At 36.8% G+C, this 26,743-nt stretch overlaps 1 protein-coding gene across 7 annotated transcripts in view; it reads left to right on the forward strand.

Moving 5' to 3' along the window:
• Golph3 (golgi phosphoprotein 3) overlaps window positions 1–25,129 on the forward strand; it is a 39,687-nt gene extending 14,558 nt beyond the window's left edge. The window contains exons 2-6 of one of the 7 annotated variants that reach the window (XR_012449206.1): window positions 8,297–8,428; window positions 13,054–13,168; window positions 16,142–16,307; window positions 17,039–17,187; window positions 17,736–17,914. Coding sequence is in view for 2 of the 7 variants with exons in the window: in XM_074077673.1 (XP_073933774.1) it covers window positions 8,297–8,428; window positions 13,054–13,168; window positions 23,218–23,642 (672 nt within the window). In the remaining 5 variants the exon portion in view is untranslated. Of the gene's footprint in view, window positions 1–8,296; window positions 8,429–13,053; window positions 13,169–16,141; window positions 16,308–17,038; window positions 17,711–17,735; window positions 17,915–23,217 lie in introns of those variants that run through there. The other 6 variants (XR_012449205.1, XR_012449204.1, XR_012449203.1 and 3 more) reach the window with 6 other exon arrangements.
• The last annotated feature ends 1,614 nt before the right edge of the window (window positions 25,130–26,743 follow it).

Here is a 26,743-nt window from a genome sequence, read left to right on the forward strand (position 1 = left end):
AGAATTACCACAGTCTTCAGTGAGTACTAATTACATTCTGATGAAATGTAGAAACTTTGCTCCAGGGAGCTTCATTTACTCCCCCTCCCTTTATTTGGGAAACATTAAAGCTTTAGAGCCCCAACAGTGCTGTTGTATTCTATTTTCTACTTTTAAATCAGCTTTTAAAGCTATATAAGACACATAGTCTTGTATTTTTGGTATCTTCGTGTCTATGTGAAATACTATCTGATGGTTATATACATTCAGCTGTCAAGATTCCTTTAGTATTACTTGTTCAGCAGGCTGATTAGTAAGATTCAGCCTTTGTTTGGTATTGCTTTGTTCTTTACTTTTGAAGGATAGTTTTGCTGGATATAGAATCTTTATTGGCAGTTCCCACCCCTCCCCCAGCACTTTGAATGTGTTATCTTAATGCCTTCAGTGTTCCAGTGAGAAGTTATTTGCAATTTCCTGTTTCTTTATATCTTTTTCTCTTGCTGCTTCCAAGATGTCCTGGGTGTCTTTCAGCAATTTTAATGATTCTTAGGTGAGGATTTCTTTGTGCTTATTCCCCTTGGACTTTGTTGCATTTGGATCTTACATGAATGATTTTGTATCAAAGTTTTTGTGGTTTTTTTTTTGCTTCTTCCTCCTGTCCATTTGAGACTCCTCTTATCCTAAGATCTATGAGGCTCTCTCTTCATTCTTTTTTCTTTTTGTTACTCAAAATCAAGTTCAGATTCTTACTCTTTTTTTCATTTCAAATCTGTTGCACTCCTCCAGTGCAATTTTCATTTCAGTTGTACTTTTCAACTACAGAATTTCTATTTATGGAGATTTCTTTCTTGAAGAGTCATTGTCATTATTCTTTTAATTCTTTAAACATTATTTCTTTTTTTTTTTTTAAATCAGTTATTTGGTAGAGTGTACTCAGTTTGGATTTGCCTGATACATAAAAGCCTTTTTTTTTTTTTCCCCCTTTTTTGTGGCACTGGGGAGATTGAACTCAGGACCTCATGCTTGCTAGTCAAGTGCTGTACCACTTGAGCCACATGTCCCGTCCTATTAATGCTTGTAAAAATTATCATATATTATTTGTACAAAGGGGTTTCACTGTGATACTTTCATACGTGCATATAATGTATTTTGATCAAATTTGCTCCCCTCTATTGCTCTTTATTATTCTCCCTCCCCTTTCTAAACAATTTTAACAGGTTTCATTATTCGTTTTCATACATGTGTATGAAGTACTTTGATCATATTCAGACAGTTTTTCTTTTTTGGTGGACTGGGGTTTGAACTTAAGGCCTCCTACTTGCTAGGCAGATGCTCTGCCACTTGATTCATTCCCCAAGCTCAAAAATTCCCAAATTGTCTTTTTTTTTTTTTTGCAGTATTAGGATTTGAACTCAGGTCTTATACTTGCTAGACAGGTGCGCTGTATTGCTTGAACCACTCCACCAGTCCTCTATCATATTCACCCCCAACTTCCCTCTCTTCACTCTCCCCACTCCTGCTAATTCCCACTCTCAAACAGTCACCCTGCTGTACATTTATTTATTTAGTCTCTTTCTTGTCCACTAATCTAGAGTGTCTACACACTCTGCTGCTTGAGCCACACCTGCAGGCCATTTAGGTCTGATTATTTTGGAGATGGGGGTCTCTATTTACCTTGGCTGGCCTCGAACTATGATCCTCTCGATGTCAGCCTCTTAAGTAGCTAGAATTACAGACATTGGTCACAGGTGCCCCACACCACTGACTTTACTGTTTCATTATATTTCATTTTTGCTTTACCTTTAAAGTTACATGTTTGCAAGAACAGAAAACCCCTTAGAGCAGTCTAAGTAGAAGGAGATACAGATGTGTTTCATGGAAATAAAGTGCAGTCCAACCCTAATAAGTATGGTCCTGTTAAGATATTGCACAAGTGTGCAAGTGTGTATGTCTTGGTCTGCCTCGCATTTTTTTTTTGTTTTTGGTTGCCCTGGTGTTTGAACTCAGGGCCTCATGCTTGGGCAGGGACTTTACCACCTGAGCCACTTCCATCAGTTCTGCCTCACATTGTATAATCTCTCATTTTTACTCTGCATATTTCTTTTGCTTTTCTTTCTGCTTATGTTTGTCTTTCTCACTTGTATAAAATGGCTAGTAACTTCTGAGTCCACATAACCAGTTACAGCTCCAGTGCCGATGCCTGTGTAACTGGCTTCATGTGCCAAGTTCAGATTTGCCTATTGTGGTCCAGTTAGATGTGGTGGGTGCAATCACCTGTTTCTGTTAGCTTTGTAGTTGTGGCAGGTTTTCTAAAAGGGGGATCGCTAGCATAGCTTTTGGGTTGGGTTTGGTACTAAACTTCACATGTTTTAGTAACCTGGTGTTTTCTTTTGTTGGAAAAAGCCTGCTTAGAAAGCCATTACTAGAACATTGGTCATACCAGAATTCAGCAGTATATAGAAACATTGTATAGTACTGTGTTACAGCAGTTTCATTAAATTATTTTTTTCTGGCAGTTGTGCTTTTATAAATCTTCACAAATGTTACATTGCTGTTTTAAGTGAAGAAAACTAAGTCTCAGAAATTTAGTTACATAGTATATGTTGCTCAGAGTCTGGGCTCTGAGCATTGCTTTTTACTGCCTCCCAATTCTGTTTTAATTTCTGGTCCTTAACACTTTGAATTGGAAATTTTAGTGCTTCTTTTACTTTGCCTTTATCATATCATTGACTGTCTCTTAATTATTACTGACAAGACTCAACTTTTCCTTACTGTCCTTTGTCCAGTTTTCTCTACCTAATATATATAGAAAAATCTAAAGAGCACCATAACTGCCAGACATTATTACTACTAACACTCTTCTCATCAACTGAAAGTGGGAGCATTACATACATATATATATTTATATGTATATATATGTATGTATGTATGAATTGAATGAGTGATTTGGTAGTATGTTTCTTATTTTTGCAATAACTTTCTACACTGGAATTTTAAAAATGATCTCTATGGAATTGTAATACCCCGCAAGTTGTTACAGGTATAATGTAAATAAAAGTGATTCAGGGTCAAGAAACTTTGAGAAATGCTGAATTTATCTGGTTTTGTTTACTATGGGATTGTTTTTGTGTTTTACTGTGATAAATGGATGACATCATTGTATTTGTACATAAATTTTTTTTGCTCAGTATTTCCTAATCAGAAGTTCATAGAACTATGTCAAAACATGAACTTTTAAAGAATTTTTAAAATAAATACATACAAACCTCCCCTATATGCATATCTTTTTATGTAATGTCAAATGATAATACTTGATATGTATTCTTTTGTAGCGCATGTAAAATATATATCATGAGCATTTTTCCAGTACATGTTTTTGTAACACATGAAGAAAAAACTTAACACCTGGTTATATCCCTCTTAATGATGTTGGTATAATATGTTTTTATTAAATTTCATCATGAGTGATCAATGTCTTGTTCCTTCTGAACAAAAAGCTTCTGGGTAAGTAGGCACTTAAGAGTTGATCAGTTGTTTTTAGCCTTAATGGTGAGAACTTTTCTGATTTGCAGTTTTAGGGGGCCTAGTAGGCAATACTCCTTTCCCTAATCACATTGAGCCATCTGAGGGGAAAGAAGGGCACCAGGCAGTTGGAGATTAAAATAAACATCAGTCTTACTGCTAAGAAAAAGGTGGGTTGGAGGTTGTTGCTTAGTTACACAGTGAGCATTGATTGGGTTGCTTGTAGTCTCTGTCCAGTACATTTTGACCTTGAAAAACTGCCCACTAAGGGAAGAATTTTATCTGCAGAGCATGTGCTGTGTCCTCTAGATCATTGCCTTGTTATTGTATCATTCATTCATTCTTGCTTCTGGATGGCATACTTGTTTTATTTAATTTTGAACCAGTTTAGTTTTACTAATTTTACATAACTTTTTGAGATTTGCCCTGAAGATTGGCAGTTTGAGGCTCTGATCCCCGGGATTCCCAACAGCAGAAGATTGACTGGCACAGGACTATGTAGTACTCCATTAGAAGTAGGAATCAGTAGTATTATTTAAAAAGATGGTTGGTAAATGCAAGTGGAGTTGTTTGAAATTAGTTTCCAGGGTCTTTTGATTTTCTGTTTCTTCTGTTCTCCCCAGTTTTTGGAGGTCTGTGAGCTGTATCTAGTACATTCATTTTGTTTGGTTTTGGTGGTACTGGGGTTTGAACTCAGTGCTTTGCACTTGCTAGTCACGTGCTGTACAGTGAGAGCCACACCTCCAGCCTCTAGTACAATTTTTGAATGTGCCTGTTTAAGATTTAGTATTCCAACTTACAGCGTATTAGGGTCTCAGGGGCATACTGTGTTCTTGCATGCTTTGTCTTACTTGGGACACATGTCATGTTTCTCTGGATTCTTTGGGGGTAGTACATGACTATCCTCTTCTTGGGATGTTTACCTCCTCCTCACCTTATATTTTAAAGGACATAGGGACTAAGTTTTGATCACATTCTTGAACTTGTGCTCAATATGTTTCTTTTGTGTTCTAGTAACCTTCTTCGGTACTGAGTTGTTTCTTATTGAAGCAGTGGGAAATTCCCTCAAGGTCCCTGTGGCTGCTGGTGCTCCTCCTACAGCTGCTGCTGCTTCATTCCCAGCTGATTGACCTTCCTTAGTGTGACTGAGCTTTTAAGGACCAGTTTCCTATCTGTGGACTAACTGAAGCCATGAAGATACTCTTCCATGGCTGGTTGCAGAATTTCAAACCCATTTAGAGTTGAAATGATAATGGCTTTCAGAAGCAAGAGCTGTGTACCATCCCTGAATACATCATCAGTTTTTTCTTTATCCTCTCACAAGTATGATTTCAAATGTAGCTGAGTGTTCCTTTTGAACCAAAAAATAGCTGCTGGATATTGCCAGTTAGTAGTCTTTCCCACATACTTTTTAACTACCATTTTGAAAGTGGCTGGCTTGCCATGTTTGATAGATGGGTGTAAAGTTTTTGCTGGGACACAAGCATGCATATTGTGAATATACAACCATACTGTGTAGACTACAGGCTCTTGTAATTGCTTCATAAAAAGTAGCAGCTTGTCTGAAAGTTTTGGTGGCATGACTAGATCTGTATATCAATCACCCACTCTTTGTACCAAGTGCTTTCCCAGTAACTGACAGGTTCATCTCTCCACTGCTATGTACCTTGGAGGCTTAGGCCATGTGTTTAGGTTAGCTCAAGGTGATTATACTTACACCCTTTAATCTAATGAGCTATCTATTTAAAAGGACACCCCAATTTCAAAGATACTAAGCTTTAAAAATGTGTATTTTGGAATTGATGAACTGTATGCTGTTAAGATTAGCACTAGACAGAAATTAAAACATTAAAGAGCTCTACAGAACTTGGCACGGCCAAAACTGGTGTTCCAGCTCCTGATTGTTTTAAGTAGCTTCCCCACCAGCTTGTGCTCTGTATTGTATTATGTCATGGATTCACTGTAGAACCTTGTTGGCCTAGGTCATGACCAAAGTCACCTGATTCTCTCCCAGTTTATTGCTTTCCCTCTTAAGATATTTAATTGCCTTTTGTTGGTACTGGGGTTTGAACTCAGGGTCTTGTACTTGCTAGGCAAGTGCTCTACCACTTGAACCATGCTCCCTGCCCACCCTCCCCTACCCCTACCTTTTTTTGCTTTAGTTATTTTTCAGGTAGGGTCTTGTGTTTTTTACCTGGGCTGGCCTGGAATGCGGTCTTTCTACTTATGCCTACATGTAGCTGGGATGACAGGCTCTCTCTATCACAACCAGCTTTTTGTTAAAAGATAGGGTTTCACTAACTTTTTGCTTATGCTGGCCTTTAACTGCAGTCTTCCAGATCTCTGCCTCCCAAGTAACTGGGATTATAGTGCCGGGCCTCAAGTGTTTAATTCTTGATCATTCTTTTATGATGTGGTTTTATCAGGAGGTTATCAAAATTCTGAATTATTCCATTGCTTGGGTGGTTTTTTTTTTTTTTAATTTTTTTGTAGAAAAGACATTTATTAGCAAGCTTTATGAGTTGTTGGTAGGCAGGGGGAGGGGGGAGCTGACCAGTCATGTTTCAGACAGCTGGGCATGAATTCTGAGTTCCTCATCTAGGTGTTCCTTTGCATGGACCACTTTTGACTGCAGATAGAAGTCACCCATGGATTTATCATTCACCTTAATAAGTGGGTGTTTGTAGTTCTGTTACCTCCTCAGGACTCAGCTTGGAGTCCTTCCTGGTGGCTGAGGCCAGAGAGTTTGGATACAGTTGCAAATTGGTGCCTAGTGTGTCCCTGGGCATCAGCTGCTGCAAACTCTTGCTGTAGGGCCTGAGCAAAAGCTATGTCCACGATTTGCACACCCATCACAATGATCTGGGTCAGGTACTTGGCAGTGATGGCTGCTCTGCCTCAGAGGTGCCGGTTCGAAATTTTTTTTTTTGTGGTACTGGGGTTTGAACTTAAGGCCTCTGGCTTGAGCCATTCTGCCAGCTTGGTATGGTTTTGTTGTCTTCATTTATCTTTACAGTATTCCTGGTGAGTCCTAGAAGCTTTGCTGCAGAGTTGTCCTTGCCTGTTCATCTTTCCTATTTCCATTTCCAAAGCCATTCACTAAAGTTAACCTCTAAAATTCGTTATTAAAGAACTTGTTTTGCTCACATCTCTGTGTTACTGATACCTTGAGAGCAGATGAGATTCAGACATTCTTGGTCCTCTGCTCTCATGTAAACTCCTAAAATGGTATTTAGTTGTGATTTTCAGACTGTAGAGCTGTCCACAACCATTTCTGCTTCATGAAGTATACTCTGTTGTTTAGCGTTTATAGAGATTCTCCTAGGAACTTCATCTGTGTGTCTGTCCAGGCCAGTTAGAGGTGCACATCTATAAATTAAATTTCACCTGGAATCCATTCCCAGGCTTCTCAAGACTTTGTCATGGATCTTACTTAATTTCCATAAATTACAGGTTTTATTAAACACTGCTAAATCTCTGGTAATCTTAATTTGATCAGACTCCTAATATTTAGAGTTTAAAGTAACTTTCTCAAATCTAGTCAGTGTCTGCTTCCTTGACCTTGCATTTAAATTGACCTCATTACAACAAACAAGCAAAACATTGATATTTTTGTTTTTCCTGTGGATCCTCCTTCACCAAATTCTCATCTTCCCAATACCTCCATTGTCAGGAGTGGTAGCTTTGTGAGAGTACTTTAAGCTCCTATATCAATAATGAATTCCATGTATTCTGGTTGTCAGTCACCTTCTGAAATGCAGGCTATTATGATCTGGTGAGGTACAAGGATGACTTTATAAAATTGCCAGATCCAAGGGTCCAGGCCTTCCTAAGCTTGGTCCTCTATTCTGTGATTTGATTGAACTTCTCTTCCCTCCAACCAAAATTACGTTATCCACGTCTGAGCCATAACCAGAACCTGTTAGAGCTTCTGCTTTCTCATGAGAGCTGGGAATCTTTAAGTTGATGCTGTCAGAGTTCTTGGCATTATAATTTGGACAACCTTGTTATTTACTGTTGAAAAGTGCCCTGATGTGATGCCTAGTTGACCAGTATCCCCAGTTCCCTAAATCTGTATCAACTTTTCTACCTATAGGTATTCTTCTGTCTTGAATAAGCCCTTACATTCTTTCTCAGGGCCACTTTGATTACTCCAAACTTTAGACATGCAGTCATCTTTTCTGCTCACAGGCCCATGCATGAGTTTCTCTGATACATTCTTCCAAAATTAATCTTGTTTTCTTTCTCTCTTTTCCTCTCTCTCTCTCTTTCCCTTCCTTCCTCTCTCCCTTCCTTCAGGCTTGAACTTAGGGCTTTGGTACTTTCTAGGCAGTTACTCTACCACAGCAGAGCCATGCCCCCAGCCCAGCTGTGTTTTTATCTTGATAGCAATGAATGGATGAATGTTCTAATTCTCTGTGAGGCTAAACTGGCTAGATTGTTTTTCCTGAGTTTCTTAGCTTGCCCACCTATACTGATAATAGGATGCTGTAATTTGAGATTAACAGAGTGTTTCCTGGAGCTTGCTATCTAAGAAGAGTCTTAACATACAGCTTAGGAAAGTATAATTTAGGTTGCATTTCTAAAACGTTGATCTCTAAAGTTATTATTGTTTATTTCTATGTAAGGCTATGTGGTAAAAAGATGGAAAGCCCCTGAAAATTTATTGTACTTTTTCAGTATTTTAGGAAGACATGAAAGGTAAAAGGCACCAAAAATGAGTTTGGCTAACAATATTTCTATTTTTGACCTAGAATTCAAGATAAATTAGCTATTTTGTTTTCTTTTTAAATAGGGTTACACATCGTTTTGGAATGACTGTATATCATCTGGATTACGTGGCTGTATGTTAATTGAATTAGCATTGAGAGGAAGGTTACAACTAGAGGCTTGTGGAATGAGACGTAAAGGTCTTTTAACAAGAAAGGTAAGATTTCTAAATAAGATCCTTTTTAAAGAATTTGAACTGCTTAAAATGAAGAATGTTAGTTTTTAAAAATTAACGTGATTTTAAAATTGTCTTTTGGGTTGCATTTCCATACCCTTTTTGCATTCTTGGTTTCCTGGTTCTTTGTATATATAGTAAATAATGTAATTCACTGTTTGAATCACTGATCACTTCCTCTTACATATTTAAAAACATGCTTAACTTCATTTGCTGCTTCAGAAAGCTGTACTTATGAAGGACTTGACAGAATTTAGGAAAAAAAACTTGAGTTACTGTGCAGATTAACTACACATAGGCCATTGATCTTTCTAGCAGACTATGAATACTGTTCAGATCTTCTCCACCTTGAAGGTCTGTGGTAAAAAAGGGGTAGTATTGGCTAGTTTTTAGAATTTTTAACTTCAGCTTCAGTCTCAAATATTCAAGACTGTTTCTTTTCCAGTCTGTTACTGTGTTTCTTAGAGGCATGGTGTTTCAGAGCTATTTTTTTTCTTTAATATACTATGTTAATCCAAAAGTTTTGGCCTTGTTTTGCCATCACTCGCTGGAGTTAAGAGTTTTAGGCTCTTTTCAGGAGTACATTTTAATTTTTTTCTGGCCTTTTCTAGAGTAATTTTGCTTTAGTGCAACACTAATGGAACCCTTACAAACATTTAACTGTACCTTGACCCTGGAGTCTTTTTTTAGGATGGCATACGAAGAAAATTCCCCAGCGGGCTCTCACCCAGAAACCTTGTTAAGGGACCTTCATAACTTGACCCTCAACCCTCATCCCAGGTTCCCTTCCACTCTACCAGAAGGTCCAGCCTCAGTGCCAGACAGAAGTGAAAGGGTCCTACAGGAGACCAGAGGTGACGCTCCCTACAGGCAGAGAGGGGTCTGGACTTTGTTATCTGCAGGGAGAGAACATATGGCCAAGTTGAGAGCTCTCATGGGGAGCATACTCAGCTTCAGAGAGAAAAGCTAAGAGATAGTAATTAAAGGCGTTCAGAGTGAACCATTCAGTGTGCCATTCAGATGTACCTGAAGTTACCATGGGTGGGATCCTTCTGAGAATGCTAGAATAGTAGGGAGTGGTTATGACAGAGAAAAGAGTCAATTTAGGCTTAAATCTTTTTTTTTTTTGGTGGGACTTGGGAGTTTGAATTTAGGCTTAAATTTTATGCCGTTTTCCTGCTGGTAATTTAATGCAGCATATTGAAATCTATATAACTGATGTATGTGATATGACCTTGTGATTCTCTTGTATCTTTTTTACTTTCACTTTTTTTTTTTTTTTTTTTTGGTTCTTGGGATCTTCCTACTTCTGTCGTTAACTTACAAAGGATCTGCTTTAGTTCTGCATTTTGATTTGATCCAACAAAGCACCAGTAGGTCTCACGTCTTTGTTTTAGAAGCCTAAAGTCTGTGAAATGAAATATAACCTGAAGGGATGTGAGGAGAACATGGGGTAGTCTGGTTAGAGTGTAATAATTAGGGTAGGTAACTATATTTTCTCATTTTAAATATTTGCCATAAAAGGAATTTCTGATGGTATTTTAATTTTCAGTACCAAATGTGTTTAAAAAAAAAAAAAACAACCCACAGAAGTTCCCATTCCCCTTCTCTTTCCTTCCTCTTTTGGGTGGCAATACTGGGATTTAACTCTGACTTGTGCTTGTTGGGCAGGCACTCTACCACTTGAGCCAAGCCACCAGCCTGAACATTTTTTTAATTGATATGGTATAGAGAATAATAATCTTGTAGGAAAGAAAGCCATTAGTGTATTCATGAAAGTTATATGTAAAAAGTAAACATTGATGGGTTGGGGTACATGTAGTTCAGTGGCAGAGTGCTTGCCTAGCATACGTAAGGTTCTAGATTCAATTCCCCAGGGAATTGAAGAGACAGTAAACATGGTGTATTAAACTTTCTTTCTCTTTTTTTGGAGATAGGGTCTCACTATGTAGACTAGGCTGGCCTCAAAGTCAACCATTTTTCCTACTTCAGCCTTTCTAGTGCAGGAATTACAGGCATGCACCATAGAAAATATTTTGCAAGGATTTTATTTTACTTTAAAATTTCTGTTATCCCCCGCCCACACCTTTTAAATGAGGACATATTAGTTGCACAGTGAGGAGTTTCCTTGTGACATTTCCATAAATGCATATAATATACTTTGATCATATTCACCCACTCTGTTACTCTTATCCTCCTTCCTCCCCCCCCCTTTTAACCTTTCTTGCAGTTTCTTAAAATGGGTTTCATTATTAACTTCTTCATATATGCATACAATGTACTTGTATTCATTTCCCTGTGCTCTTTCTTTTCCCCCTCCATTTCCTACTGGTTCCCCATTCCCCAGTAGTCCCCCATTTTTGTTCATAGAGATTTAAAGATTCAGTCTAGTCATTAAAGTCAAGTAAGCTGGCATGAGATACTGCTTTAGATAATGATATCAAAAGGCATAACACATTTTTATTAGGTTAATAACCTAGGAAGCTGTCATAGTAATCAATGAAATAGAACACAGATTACTACTAATTGTAGTAATTTAATCAATTTTGCATGAATGTTAGAGTTCCGACCTAAAGTGGTGAAAAGATTGTAATAACTGGTTCTCTGTGTGGTCAAGAAGTATTTTTGTGTTATTATTGACTGATTATTCTTTTGTTCATTCATCAATACATTCAGTACTTAACTGCACTGTGCACTGTGCCAGACCCTGAGATACATGTTCCCTGACTGCATGGACTTACTACTTCAGTCTACTGGTTTGAGAGATCTGAACTAGATAGCTAATGTCTTTTGGGAAAATATTCCATATGATTTAATTTGCTAATTTAAAAAATAATTAAATTTTCAAATCAAGTTAGTACATATATAATAGCTGTAAAGCCAAAGTTTTCTCATAAAAAATAGCAATTGTCTGCCTGTCTTTTCTTATTCTTTAGCTCTGGTCCTGGGACACAACCATTTTTAGTCCTTATATTAGCATCATAGGGTTACCTTAGCAAATTATCACAAACTTGGTGGGTTAAAGCAACAGAAATGTATGGTCTCACAGTCCTGGAGGCCAGAGGTGTGGAAGTTAGATGTGATGTGTTTTCTTTGAAAGTTCTAAGGTAGACCCTATTCCTAGCAGTTTCCATCTATATCTGTCTCTGCCTCTTTTTTTCCTGTTTTTCTCTTCTTCAAAAACAACTGCCATTGAATTTGGGTCTTGTCTGATAATACGTGATGATGTTATCTTAAGATGCTAATTTCATCTGCAAAGACCTTTCCCCCTAATAGGTGCTGGGGTTTAGGGCATGGATACTTTTTTGGGACTCCCTAAAAGTCACTGTCATTTACTATCAACTCACTCATTCTCATTGCTTTTAGCATTTACCCTCTGTATTGCAAATAAGCATATAAACTGCCTTCTCTTTGATAAATCAGTTTGAGTGAGAAATTGCTTACTTTTTGCTAGAATAGGTGAATATTTGTCTCAGGGTACTGCCTTCTTTCACATGCACCCCCCACCCCCAATTTAGTCTTTCTAATTGAAATGTGTCATAAATTTAAATTTTTTGGAGAACAGTGATAATTTATATTGTTACATTTATGTTGATACTTTCTGTGGAGTTCTATCCTGTGAGATTTTCCTTTCTTCAATAGCATTTTTTTTATTCTGGAAAAATACGAGAGAGGACAGTCACATTTTAAAAGTAATATTGTTACATTTCATATCATTTTAATAGCTAATGTATGGCTAGAAATTTGTTGCTTAGCTAGCATAATGAGTGAAAGCCATGGGAATCCTGTGTTCTCATATTCCTGTCTTGGATTTTTCTACTCTTAAGATGGGTCCTTTACTGTAATACTTGGTTTTTTTTTAAGTTGTAGTATTTAAATTTTTATTTTTGCTTTTTTCCTTTTCTTCCTTCTACGTGCCCTGTCTGTATTTAATTTCTTTCTTTTTTGGTGCTGGAGATTGAAAATTTTTTTTATGCAATCAATCATACCAGTATTTTCTTGAAAGTTTCTGCTAGTTGGTGGCAGTTTATAAAAACCTTTTTCATTCTCCAAATTATATTTTCTTTTAAAATCTTTTATGGTGACATAAGCTCAGAGGAGCCAAGTCTTCTTTTTGCTTCCAGTTTGTTAGCAAGTTTTTTTTTTTTTATTTATTCATTTACTCATACATTGACATACATGACATTGGGTCATTTCTTCCCCCTGCCCTTTGCCCCCCTCCCCCCCCAGCAAGTTGTTTTAATGGCATTTACTGAAAAAAGTTTTCTGCTGATGTTATTTACCACCTTTATCATATAATGAATTCTTCCATATGATTTGAGTCTGTTTGTAGAACTAATAATGTTTAAAAAATGAATTTCTGGGTTAAATAACCCAAGGTTCAGATCAAATGAAACTGTAGCATTTACTTTACTACTTATTGCACTGTAGTTTTATTTTCATTCAGTTGTATCTAATCTATTAGGTTAAATATTGGATTTCCTTAACAGAATTAATTTAAAATCTGAACCTTGTTGCTACATGATGAGTTATTTATGTTTTTTATTTACTGAATTCATGCCCGAAAAAAGTCATCAGTGGATCATTTCTGATCACTTATGTTTTAGGTGATCTGTAAGTCGGATGCTCCAACAGGAGATGTTCTTCTTGATGAAGCTCTAAAGCATGTTAAGGAGACTCAGCCTCCAGAAACGGTCCAGAACTGGATTGAGTTACTTAGTGGTAAGCTGCTGTGTAAAAAATAAAACTTGAGTTTCATTTAAAAGAGTTTGTAAAAATTTAAAATCCTTTTAAAAGAAACCTATGAAAAATAGCCATAAGCTTGTTTAGTTTTTTTTAGGACTAACTCAAAGGTTATCAGTTATTTAGGGGCAGGGGGAATAATATTTTTCTATAAAATTTTAACCTCTTTCACAGGAGTGAGCAAATGACTGAAATGTAACATTCTTCCTTCAAGTTCCCATCATGCTTCATCAGAATTACTGCCTACTGCTTACTGTTTAGGATGGATTAAGCCAGGGAGATGCTCCACTCAGATAATGGTCATTGATCATATGTTGTGTGTACTAATGGCACACTGGGCATTGGGCTCTTGGTTAACAACATGTCTTGGACCACTAAATTTCCTTTCACAGTGGCATACTGCAAATTAGAATTGGCACATAGTGGGGCTGTGTTGACATTTGAGATGATGTTAAGATGCCTTTACCTAAGTTGCATTTGTGAAAGTATGTTAATTGAACTTGGTTCTCAGTGTAGGCTGCCATTGCACAATTGACACTTGATTGATCAGTGAAGAGCTGAGAAGTCTGTAATACTTCTTTTCTCAGAAGTATTTAAATACAGTTAGGATTTTTTAAAACAGAATTTGGGTAAATGTAAAGCTAATATTTGCCAAGTGTTTCATTTTAATACCCTGTGAATTTTAGATCGGCTGTTAATGCCAGAGCATTGCCTGGAGCAGTTTAATTGCTTGCTTTTGACATACATTAGGAAGGAATTGCCCTTTCAGCAGAAAAATAGGTAATCCAAAGTGGGAGAAGAAGAAAAAGCACATTTCTTTTAAATTAAGGAGATACTGAGATACACTCAGTGGTAGAGTGTTTGCCTAGCGTGGTTAAGGCCCTGATTCATTTCCTAGCCCTGAACAAGCAAGAAGAAAATAATCTTATTCCACTTTATGAAAGTACCAAGATACTAGCTTACTGATTAAAAACATTTTTTTATTGTGGTCAAAAATAGATAATGTAGCACTTAATATTTTAAGCTTTTTTTTTCTGGTGCTGGAATTTGACTTCACACTTAGTAGACAGACGCTCTACCACATGAGCACCACCCCTTCCCAGCCCTTTTTTGCTTTAGTTATTTTTCTGATAGGTTCTTGTGTTTTTGCCCGGGGCCATCTTCAGACCAAGATCCTCCTACTAATGCTATTCATGTAGCTGGGATCATAAGTTTGACCCACAACACGTAGCTTGCTGAGATTGAGGTCTCACTAACTTTTTTGCTGGGGCTTGCCCGCAACCTTGATCTTCCTGAGTAGCTGGGATTTCAGGTGTGCGCCTGGCCCCATTTTAAGAATTTCGAAGTATACTTTTCTGTGGCCAACTTGGTGATTTTTTTATTTTTTGATTTTTAATTAGAGTGCTTGCCTACTGTGTCTGTGATCCTTAGTTCAGTCCCCAGCATTGCAGAAACAGCAATAACAAAAAAGATAGTACAGGGTATCAAATACCATTTGTTATAACAATACTGACATAGGTGATGTGAAACTTAAGTACTTTCAGATTGAAAATCTTAAATCCATTTGGGAAACAGTTACGTATCTCTAATAATTTGATAACAGAATTTAATAGTATTGTCTCTGAAAGTTTGGAAGCTAAAAGAGCAGCCAAACTTGGGAACTTCAGTGGTTGAAGGAGAAAGTAGACCTTGGATTGGACCTTTGAAGGGTAAGAATTAGACAGAAGGAAATGTACCTTTTCAGAAGGGTTAGCGGTTGTGATAAAATTGTTGAATGGGTCCTTACTTGCTGTTTGATTCCAAAACCGTGTACTGTCCTGTATCATTAAGGGAAATGTGTGATTATATGTAAAGAAAAGAGAGTGACTAACACAGGTCTTGTGGTTATCTCTGAGGCAGAGGTGGCTCACAGGAGGCTTCTAATACACAAATAAAGAAGGGTATTAAAACAAAAAAATTAATAAAGAAACAGAGGTTTTTTACCTGAGGTAGGGAATATTCAGAAGCTCATTTTGTTATTATACTATACGTATATTCATGGTAAAACCTGGTATATTTTAAACAAACATGCATTTAAATATGTTACTTAAAAATAGTAAGTGTGCATATATTCAAGGCAAAGACTTTTTAAAAAAAAAAAAGGTCTAAAGACTACTCTGAAATTTTAAATGTGCTTGATAAACTTGATCAGAAGGTGTCACTAGACTGCCAGACTTATGAAGGAAGCTGCTTATAGTTTTGTAATGTGTTTAGGAAGATAGTTTTTTGTAGTGAAATTATTTAGGCACTCGTCACAATGAAGTGATTGTTGGACAGCAAACATAACCTTTGAAGAACTTTCTTTTCATATATGCTTCTTACAATTTCCTTTACCAAAAAAATGAACTATAAATAAATTCTGTGCATTTACAATATTCCTGTATAACTAATCAAGTCTTTTCACATATCTGGTGAATAATTAGTGCCTGATGAATAACAGAGTGGATCACAGTGTTTTTTAACCTAGGAAAATTCATCCGTCTCCATTCATCAAGTATACTACAAAATGTTTAAAAGAATTTCAGTATTCTTAAATTGGAGCAGTTGAATCTTTAGCAGCTAGTATAGATTAAACCTTTATTTTATCCTCACTCGTCCTCCCATTCCAACTTACACTGGTGTCTTAATTATGTCAGGAGTGACTTTATTTTTTGGATTAGTTTAATTTGCTTTTCTTTTTCAAATAAAAGGGAGAAGTTTTAGGATATGAAGATACTCAGTTATTTCTATGTATCTTTTTTTCTGTACTACAAGTAGTATTACACAGTATTTGAGATAATTTCCCATACTGTTTTTAGCTTTCTGCTTATGAGATTTCTCTGTTTTTTTTTTAATCTGAAGAGATCTGAATAATCTTCATTTTTTATATCTGAGGAGATCTCTAAATAACCCATTTTATTTTTTCTATATGAGGAGATCTGAATAACGCACATTTTTGTTGGAGTGAGCACAACAAAAAAATTCCAGGGAATTGCAACAAGAGAAGATGATGGCTTGGTCCCTTTTTATTGCTTCCTCTGAGGCAGAAATTGTTTTTCCATAAGGAGGCCCAGTCATAAATGGAAAACCTTATTTGAAGGTGGGTCTGTGTTTAGGTTTTTCTCATTTTTAGTAGCAACATTAAACTATAAGTTACCATACTTTGGAGTTGAGAAATTTCTCACAGGAATTTTGTAAGTATTATAAGTTCCATTAGTTACAGTATGTAAGATTTAATAAATCTTAGTATGACTTCAGTATAATAGGCAGTAGTCATAAACTGTTAATCCCACTAATTGCCCTTGAGGAAAAATAAATCATTGTATAGCAGCAGGGAATTTTTTTAAAGCCTGTAAAGAGCTTTTCTTTTGGCAGAACTGGGGTTTGAAGTCGGGGTCTTATGTTTGCTAGACAGGCACTTTATCACTTGAGCCTCAACTCCATCCCAACAAAGAGAAATTTAATTATGGGTCTCTTAGAATTATTCACTTCTTTATTTTTTTTTCCTATTACTTGGCAGTAGATGACCAACATGTTCTCTGGGGCATAAAATCCCATCCTGTTTGACTTCCAAGTTAGAATACAGTTGAGCTGCTTGTCATTTGTTGTGCTACACTTTGATTTTGTGACAGCATAAGCATATTAAGCCAGTAATACCTAATTAGCTAGAATTTTGAACTAGTATGTTGGTAATTTACAAATTACTGTATGCATAGTTAATTTTAGAATTGAAATACAGTTTTTAAAATAGGCTTTTTATAAATTTGGCTATTTTATGTTGTATTAGTTTAAATTCTCAAAAATGAATTAATGCAATCTATTGAATTCTAGCTTAGGCTGACACCTCCCTACCACTGCCATTAAGAAACAAAAAATAAAACCCAAACTGTCTGGTGAAATAATTCAGCAGGGAGGCATTTATTGGAGAGACATCGGATCGGCATAATGAAAAATGAGAAGTCACACCACCTTTGAAAGAGGTGTGCCTCCACTCCAGGGCTGGTGTATATTCCACATGTAATCGCTGTCTGTGTGCTTTGTGGTTTCTTCTGCCTGGAATCAGGCCCCTCCTCTTTTCACAGAATGTTGAATATTCCTGGATTTCTAGATTACCTTCAATAACCCTTTCCCCTGTAACTTTCTTAGAAGGTTATATTTCTTAGAAATGTTCTTTAATATTAAACCCAAGTCATTTCTAATTTCCCTGGGAACTCATATTGTTCTTAGGACCCTATTCCCATTTTTTTCTATCTACTTACATTATGGATGTTTCCTTTACTTTTAAATTTCTATAGGGTTAGGAATATGTCTTAATTTTATACTCTTGGCACCTAGAACATTATAAATACTGTATATTCTTGGCATTTAGAGCATTGTAAATACTGTTGATTTACATATGAGTAAATAATAATAGGTAACATTGAGAGTTTACCATGTATCAGGCTGTGTTCTAAAAACTTGCTATCTTAACTCAGTTAATCCTCATAACAGCCCTGTTGAGCTTGACACAGTTATCTTCACTTTACAGATGAGGAAACGGAGAAGTAGAGAGGTTAGGACCCTTGCACAAGGCTGCACAACTAGGAAATGGCTAAGTAGGGATTTAAACCTAACCGGTCTGGCTACCAACCTGGCTACAGAGCCTGCTCTTAAAACTTGTCATGCTATACTGCCTCATCAAGTAACTGTTACTCATTTCTTAACATTAAACGTAAGTATGAGCTTGTTGAACAGTAAAAATTGAAATAAATATATTTATGCAATTATGTTTTTTTTTCAGTGATTTTTTTTTTTCAATCTAATGTGGCCCCAAATATATTTCAGCTCTCTTCCTTTTTGAAAGTCAAAGAAACTGAATGTAATGTTTTTGTTGGTGGTGGTGGGTTTTTTTTTTTTTGTTTTTTTTTTTTGTGGAAACTGATTTGTCAGGCCTGTTTGGGAAAAAAAAAAATCTATAAAGTGGTTACAGTAATCCATAGTAACAGCTCTTTATTGACAATTTTGAAGTCCCTACTTCCTTGAAATAAATTATAAAATGCAAAATGGCATTTCCAGTTTACTTTTTAAAAAATATAGCTTCTGTTTTCTCTTCATTGTATGCATATTTAAAAAAAATTATTTAGGTATGATGATAGCTGTTTTAAGTTCTTGTCTGCTAAATCTGTTATCTCTTTCATTTCTGGGTTATGTTTGATTGGGTTGACTATTTCCACCCTTAGTTTTGGGCACATTTTCTACTTTTCAAGTCTAATGATATATATTTTTCCTTTTCCTTTATTGTACTGGGTTGGGGGTACATTGTGGCAATTACAAAGGTTCTTGCAATGTATCATATATACCATACTTAAATTTACTCCTTCTCTAATGATGTTTTCAAATTGAATGCTGGACAGTGTGAACATTAGATTGTTGAGTGCTAATTCTGTGGTCTTTAAAAAATAAGTTTGTTGATTTTTGTTTGGGTAGATGATTATTTACGAACAATATTGTTTTAAAGCTTTGTTAGGGCAGGTCTAGAGGGGTCATCACGCAGGGCTCCCTTAGCCCTACTACTAAAGTGTGGTTCTTCTTGTGTCCCCTTTGCATGTCCTGGGTGTTCAGTGAGGTCTTTGCTCTCAGGTTAGTTGGCACTCAAGTTTTTCCCAGCTCTATGTGTATGCTTAGAATTGTTCAGCTTACTGCCATCTGTTCTTTGCCTGCTTTTCAGAGTTTCTCATCTTAATTTTCAGCCAGAGACTCAAGGCATGTAGGTTTCTAGACCTCCTTTCTCTGCATCGCTCTCTTCTCCAGTGCCCTGTCTTGCACATTGTAGCTGCCTTAGATGCCGTGACTTCTAGTCACTGACTTTTTTTTGGGACTGTAGTATAATTTTATTTTTTTTTTTTTCACCACAAAGTTTATTTCATTATAATTTCCAAATATACAGGAAGATAGATTGCCATACTAGATAACAACACGTGAACCTAGATTTAACATTTGACCGTATTTGCTTCAGGTTTCTTCATCTGAAATATTTTAAATTGTGGACATTGTGACATTTCCATTTTAGACTGTATCTCTTAAAAACAATGGCATTTTCACAACTAACAAAACCAGTAATAATGCCTTTGACATTTATTTGGGAACAGTGTTGAAATGGGAAAAGCATTCTACTGGGAACATGCATGACACAGTAAACTATGGGCAAAGTCAGAGATAAAAGCAAGGGGAAGACTTTAAAGGCAAGAATGAGTTAAGATTTTTGAAACAATACTTCTTGGCCACCATGACTAATAGCAGTAGTGGCATCAGCCCAAGGTTAAACAAACAATTTCTTAGGAAGATGTCCTTGTAACAGTACTTTCATATAAGGTTGTAGTGGCCTTTAGACAAGGTGTGGTTCAGCAAACCTCTTGAGTTACTATAAGCCAGTCCTGAGTAAAAATCTTTTCATCATAAATTCCTGGCTACTTCTTTTTGTCACTAAGCTTGTGACTCCATTTTGATTTTGACAACTTTTACACCTTATGTGGTCTCAAATTTTTCAGTTTTTTTCTTTAATTGTTGTGCTGGGTGTGGGTACATTGTAGCATTTACAAGGCTCTTACAATGTATCAAATATATCATACTTGAATTCCCTCCTCCACTTCTCTCCCCCATTCCCCCTTCCCTGATTCCTGGAACAGTTTCAACAAGTATCATTTTTGCATTTACATGCATGTGTATTCACTTTACCATGTTCATCTTCCTACCTCCTTCCCTGCCACCTCCACCCTCCCACTGGTGCCAACCACACAACTCCACCTCCCGCCACCGGCAGAATCTATTTCGCCCTCCTCTGATTTTTTACAAGAAAAAACATAAAAGAGATAAAATGAGAAACATGACATTTTCCTTGTTTGAGATAAAGGTAGCTACACAGGGAGTTTCCTTGTGGTGGTCCCATGCATATGTGTGTTACAGCTCCAGTTGATTTGCCTCCTCCAGTCCTCTTCACTCCTCCTTAGTCCACTTCCCATGGTGGCCCTGGCCAGTTTAAAATTTCTGTATTCATTCCTGTACAGAGAGCACATCAACCTCATCCAAGATTTTGGTTTCCTTCCCTTGCCCTTTCCTTCCCTTGCACAGACTCCTCTTAGTGTGACCCATGTCCCATAATACTGCTGCATTTGTTTTAGGTCTGCAGTCTGCATATGAGGGAGAACATGTGGCTTTAGGCCTGGCTAACTTCACTTAAGATGATGTTCTCCAGTTCCATCCTTTTATCTGCAAATGACAAAATTTTATTCTTCTTTGTGGCTGAATAAAATTCCACTGTGTTTAAGAACCACATTTTCTTCATCCATTTGTTGGTAGTGGGACATCTTGGCTGTTTCCATAGCTTAGCTATTATAAATAGTGCTGCAATAAACATAGGTGTGCAGGTGCCTTTGTTGTAACCTGTGTCACATTCCTTCATGTATATCCCTAGGAGTGGGATTGCTGGATCATATGGCAGGTCTATTTTTAGTTTATTAAGAAACCTCCGTATTGTTTTCCAAAGTGATTGTGCTAGCTAACATTCCCACCAGCAGTGTATGAGGGTTCCTTTTTCCCCTGCATCCTCGGCAACATTTTTGTTAGTGGTGGTCTTGATGGTAGGTATTCTAACAGGAGTGAGGTGAAATCTTAGTGTGGTTTTGATTTGCATTTCCTTTATGGCCAGGGATGGTGAGCATTTTTTCATATGTCTTTTAGCCATTTAGATTTCTTCCTTTGAAAAAGTTCTGTTCAGTTCATTTGCCCATTATTGATCCTTGATTTTGAGGAAGTTTAGTTTTCTGAGCTGCCTGAATATTCTGGTTATCAGTCCCTTGTCTGATGCATAGCTAGCAAAGACTTTCTCCCATTCTGTAGGTCTCTTCAATTTAGAGACAGTTTCTTTTGTGTAGAAGCTATTTCATTTCATGTAGTCCCATTTGTCAATCCTTTCTCATAATTCATGAGGCGCTTGTGTTCTACTAAGGAAGTCCTTGCCTATGCCTATTGCTTCCATTGTATTCCCTGCTTTTTCCTGTACTAGCTTCAAGGTTTCAGGTCTGATATTAAGGTCCTTATTCCACTTTGAGTTGATACTTGTATGGGGTGACAAACATGGATCTAGTTTCAGTTTGCTGCGGCAGATACCCAGTCTTTCCAGCAACATTTGTTGAAGAGGCTGTCTTCGCCATTGTATGTTTTTGACACCTTTGCCAAAAATTAGGTGGGTGTAACTGCGTGGATTCATATCCTGGTCCTCTGTTTTGTCCCACTGGTGTTCATATCTGTTTTTGTGCCAGTACATGCTGTTTCTATTGCTGTGGCTCTGTAGTATAGTTTGAAGTTGGGTATTGTGATACTTCAGTGTTGCTTTTTTTACTCAGTGATGTCTTGGCAATTTGCAGTCTTTTGTGTTTCCAAATGAACTTTAGGGTTGAGTTTTCAATCTCTGTGATGAATGTCTTTGGGATTTTGATGGGAATTGTGTTGAATATGTAGATTGCTTTTTGTAGGATAGCCATTTTTACTTTGAATTGCTGACTTCTTCATGAAGGGTGACTGCTGTGTTTTGCTTCCTTCCTGCTCTGACACCTGGGATGTACCTCCAGTTAGTAAGCTTGGACAAGCATACGGCTCACTTAGGTTTTCCTCAAGGGTCACAGTTCTGGACTGCTTTATGACCATTATCTGAAAACAGTTGTTTCATGGATTATACATGTTCCTACTTATGGTGAAGGGTTTAAGTCCAGGATTGCTTGATTACTGTGTCATAGCCCTGTATTCTTCAGTATGACGTCATATAGTAAAACACTTGTCTTTGATCATCTGAACAGTAATATATTTTAAGGTGCCACTGTTTACTAGAACTTTCTGTAGTGATGAAAGTGTTCTGTTCCTATGTTAGACATCGTGCATAGTCAGTAGCCAATGGCCACATATAGCTGTTTGTACTTGAAATGTGACTTGTGCAACTGAGGAACTGAAGTTTTAAATTAAATTTAATAGCTCCATGTAGTTAATGGCTTCAGTACTGAGTAATGCAGGTTAAGGTTTACTCTCAGTGTTAATCAGATTTCAACTTTAGAGCTTTTGTCTTTAATAAAGGCGCCTGTGATTGTTCTTTGACATGTTCTAAGTTGGGAAAGTGCTGTAATATTTTCTTTTCAAATTATTAAAAAGTTTGTGTCTACTGGAAGTCATTTGGCAAATACAGAAAATACAAAAAAGAAAAGTTGTCATACATAATCTAAAAGATAGCTAAGATGGATTTCTTTCTAGTATTCTATAAAGAAAGCTATTTTAGTTAAAAATTTGGGTTTTATTTTAAATGTTTATCTCAAAAGAAAGTATACATAGATGGTAAAATTAAAATTGTGAAAAAAATTTGTCTTAGAATTAGCTTTATTATTATTTGTCATCAAAGAGTAACATTGCCTACACAGACATTCCGGTCTTCACAGACTATGAGTGGCAAGTTTAGGAGTAGCATACTAGCAGGAAACTCTTCCCACCCTTTGTCTACATGTTGCAGATTGGTGTTATAATGAAGAAGCCTTTCATTTTGCTGCTTTTTTTTGTTGTTGTTGTTTAATTTAAAAGAGTCTCAGGCAGTCCAGCCTGGAACTTGTGATCCTCCTTGCCTCACCTCTTGAGTATTGGGATTAGAGGCATGGGCCACCACGCCTGGTTTTATTGGCTGCTTTTATTGACAACAGTTGGAGGGAAGTGGGACCATCCTCTAATGTTGTCTCATTTCCCCATTAGACTAAGGGCGACTTGGTATGGTTTGAAGACTGCTTTCAGTTCAGAATTACGCGTGACTGCTGTGCCTGAGAATGTGCCAGGTGCTTAAAATCCAGAGGTCCAGCCTTGAGGAATTTAGTTGGAAAAATAATTATTTTTGAGTTTTATTCCTGGAGGGAGGGGAATCAGAATTTACTTTTCATTTTAATAGAAAAATTTTGCAAAATTAAGTAATACTTACCATCTAACTTCTGAAATCTTTCGTTTAGGTGAGACATGGAATCCATTAAAGTTGCATTATCAGTTAAGAAATGTACGGGAACGATTAGCTAAAAACCTAGTAGAAAAGGGTGTACTGACAACAGAGAAACAGAACTTCCTACTATTTGACATGACAACACATCCTCTCACCAACAACAACATTAAGCAGCGCCTCATCAAGAAGGTACAAGAAGCTGTTCTTGACAAGTGGGTGAACGACCCTCATCGAATGGACAAGCGCTTGCTGGCCCTCATTTACCTAGCCCATGCCTCAGATGTCTTGGAGAATGCTTTTGCTCCTCTTTTGGATGAGCAGTATGATTTAGCCACCAAGAGAGTACGGCAGCTGCTCGACTTAGACCCGGAAGTGGAGTGTCTGAAGGCTGGCGCCAATGAGGTTCTGTGGGCTGTGGTGGCTGCATTCACCAAGTAACTGTCAGAGCGCAATGTCTCCTTTCTCTCATGTCAACCAGTAGTTTTTCTTGACTTCTAATCTGCAATTTGTACTTTCCCCACAGTATAATTGGCTTTTGTTTTAAGAAATGGTGGGTGGCTATTTCTTTTTTGTATGCAGGATTCTGCTGGTACGAGAGGCTTTTCCTCTTTCAGTTTTCAACAAATTTTACTGCCATATTGGCATTCCACTCCCTGTTGTCATTTTCACTGTTACCTGTTTTGGGTTTCTGGTATACTTTAACTTTCAAAGTACCTCCAGTCACTTCGCATGCACAGCTTTTGGATTCCCTCAGCTTGAGTTTTCTCATGTGCATGTACATCTGTCTGGCGTTCTGTCTGTAATTCAGACAGAAGTCACAACAAGGCCTTCAACTCACCAAAGGTAAATATCTGTATCTATTAGGACATTTTTATACATAGACCTCAGTTGAGATGTATACTTAACAAAATTATTTTTAAATTGAAAACAGAACAGCACAGTAAATAAATACTTAATATAAAATGCCCCTTGGATTTTGCGCCCATGTAAATCTATTGTATTCTTACACTTGTTATAATTTTAACTATTAAATCATAAAGGTCCAATTGTTTCACAAAGCCAGTTTGGAATGGGCTTCATTCCAGTTATGCTGTATATAGTTTGAATTATATATAAATTGCCCCCTTCATCTGTCCCCATCTTAGAATTTTGCAAGATTTAATTAGTTATACACCTGGTGCCCCTCACTTGTTTCAGTCATTGTTATTTGATAGCAAAATAGACCTCTCATTGAAGGAGAGAGAAAAGATGTGTGACTGATCCTAGAATTTTTTGAGCTGTGCCATTCATGGTACTCTTTGCCTATGCATCTCTTTTTGGAGTTTTTAATTTTTTGGTCTTAATATTTTTATGATTTCTGTAGGGAAGAGACTTGTAACCAGTACTAATCTTGAGTACAGTTTCTTCTTTTTCTGTCCACAGTAAATTAATGTCTGCTCTGAAATGTCATTTATCTACTCATACTTTCTTGGGAAAAGAAATCAAATGTCAGTTCTAGCAGATGTTGCATGTAAATTAATAGCAAGTAATGACTACAGCTCAGATGATTAAGAATTTTGTAACAAGCTCTGCTGTTTTAATTTTTATATACAGTTATGATAATTAGCACATTGTAAGACTATAAACCTTTGCTTTTTAAAGTTTATTTTAGTATTTCTTTATCACTGTTTATTGTACCACCCTTGGTTTCAAAATGTAAATACTATATATTGAGCAAATTAAATGTCAAATTTTTTATTACCATAGTTCATATTAATAGTGGGACTTTCAGGTGTTTAGAATTTTTTTTTTGGTTAACATTCAATGCAAAAGTACTAGATGGCGTATAACTCTAAAGTCGAATTTTAAGGGATTCCCTAATATGTATACTATCTTTTTATCTCAAGTAATAAATAAACTATGATCTTGAAAGTGCCTGAATCAGAGCCAGCATGTCATTGGTATTTTTGTGTTCTCACTTAGTTTGCTTTCAGATGATGGCTTATTTAGTATAACGTTATAATATTTCAGTGAACGCTTGGCAAACTTTTTCTTACAGAGCTATGTAGTAATTATTTTAGGTTTTGTGATCCACATATGGTGTGTTTTTGCAACTACTCTATTCTGCTGAATGAAAGCTGTCACTGATCATACAAACACAAGGGTAGAAGACAGTGTTGGAATAAAACTGCAGAAACAGGCAGCTACCATCATCTACAGTTTGCTTGCTCCAGTGTTGTTAAAGCATGGGGAAAGACAGAGTTTTCTGTCTATTAAAATAACCACCTTTCTCCCCCCACCCTCCCAAAATGATACTCTTGGTGGTAATATAGCATGGAAACTATTTAAATTTTCTTCACATAAAATGGATACAGGAAACTGATAGAAGTGTATTGCAATTTCTTAGCAAGTAAAATTTATAGTTTTTCTCTTGAAAAGATTTTAGAAGTGAAGTAATGGATGTTTCTAAGATACTACAGCAGCAGCATTGGTATTCTCAAACCATGGGGATAAGAGCCTGCTCTGCACCTACAATATCCATGTGTGTTTCACAGTACAGTTCACCCTCTGTGTATGGCCCCAATTCAGGATGTGTTTCTATGTCCAGAGGAGAGAAAAAACAGGATTATTCGGAAGAACGGATGTTATCGAGAACTCTTTCCCATAAAAGGTGCTTGCTTACTGTCTTCTTTAAAGCAAGAATGGGGCTGGCAGAGTGGCTCAAGCAGTAGAGTACCTGCTAAGCAAGTGTGAATGAGGTCTTGAGTTCAATCTCCAGTGCAAAAAAAAAAAAAATTGGCACTGGTGGCTCAGGCCTGTAATCCTAGCTGCTACTCAGGAGGCAGAGGTCAGGAGGATTGTATTTTCAAGCCAGCCTGGACAAATAGTTTGCAAGACCTTATCTTGAAAATACCCAACACAAAAATGGGCTGGCAGAGTAGCTCAAGTGATACAACATCTGCCTGGCAAGTATGAGACCCTGAGTTCAGACTGTTTGCAACTACTGACAAACAAACCCACTACTGACAAACAAACAAAGGAATAATGTGTCTCCATGGAAATAATTATTTTGTGTACTAGGAGCAATATTTCTACCTGTGCAATGAATTGGTAGTCACTGTTTCTTTTTGGTGTCTTCAATATGTTATTTAAAGTGTTCCTGAAAATAACCTGATCCATTGCAGTATTCTAAACAGAAAATGCACGTGTATGCCCTGTGAATTTTTAAAAATTTATTTATCTTATTTTAATCTCCCTAAACTCCACTTACTAACTTTATTTAATAAAGAACAGGCTCAGATAGGGTGATTTGCTCAATCTCACATTATCTAATAGATGTTCAAGCTTTTGACTCCAAAGTGATTGAGCATCCCTGATGGTGTCCATTTATAATTTTTTTCTTATTTGAACACTAAGAGGAGGCTTCATTTTTCTAAGATTCAGAATTAGAACACTGGGCATGCAAAAACTTCTCATGGTGGTGCAAATAAAGATTAAAGGACATTCTGGAGCTGGAGGTATGGCTTAAGCGGTAGGGGAGTGCTTTGCAAACACAAAGT

Source organism: Castor canadensis, chromosome 6 (assembly GCF_047511655.1).
Source record: "Castor canadensis chromosome 6, mCasCan1.hap1v2, whole genome shotgun sequence".
NCBI classification, from domain to species: Eukaryota; Metazoa; Chordata; class Mammalia; order Rodentia; family Castoridae; genus Castor; species Castor canadensis.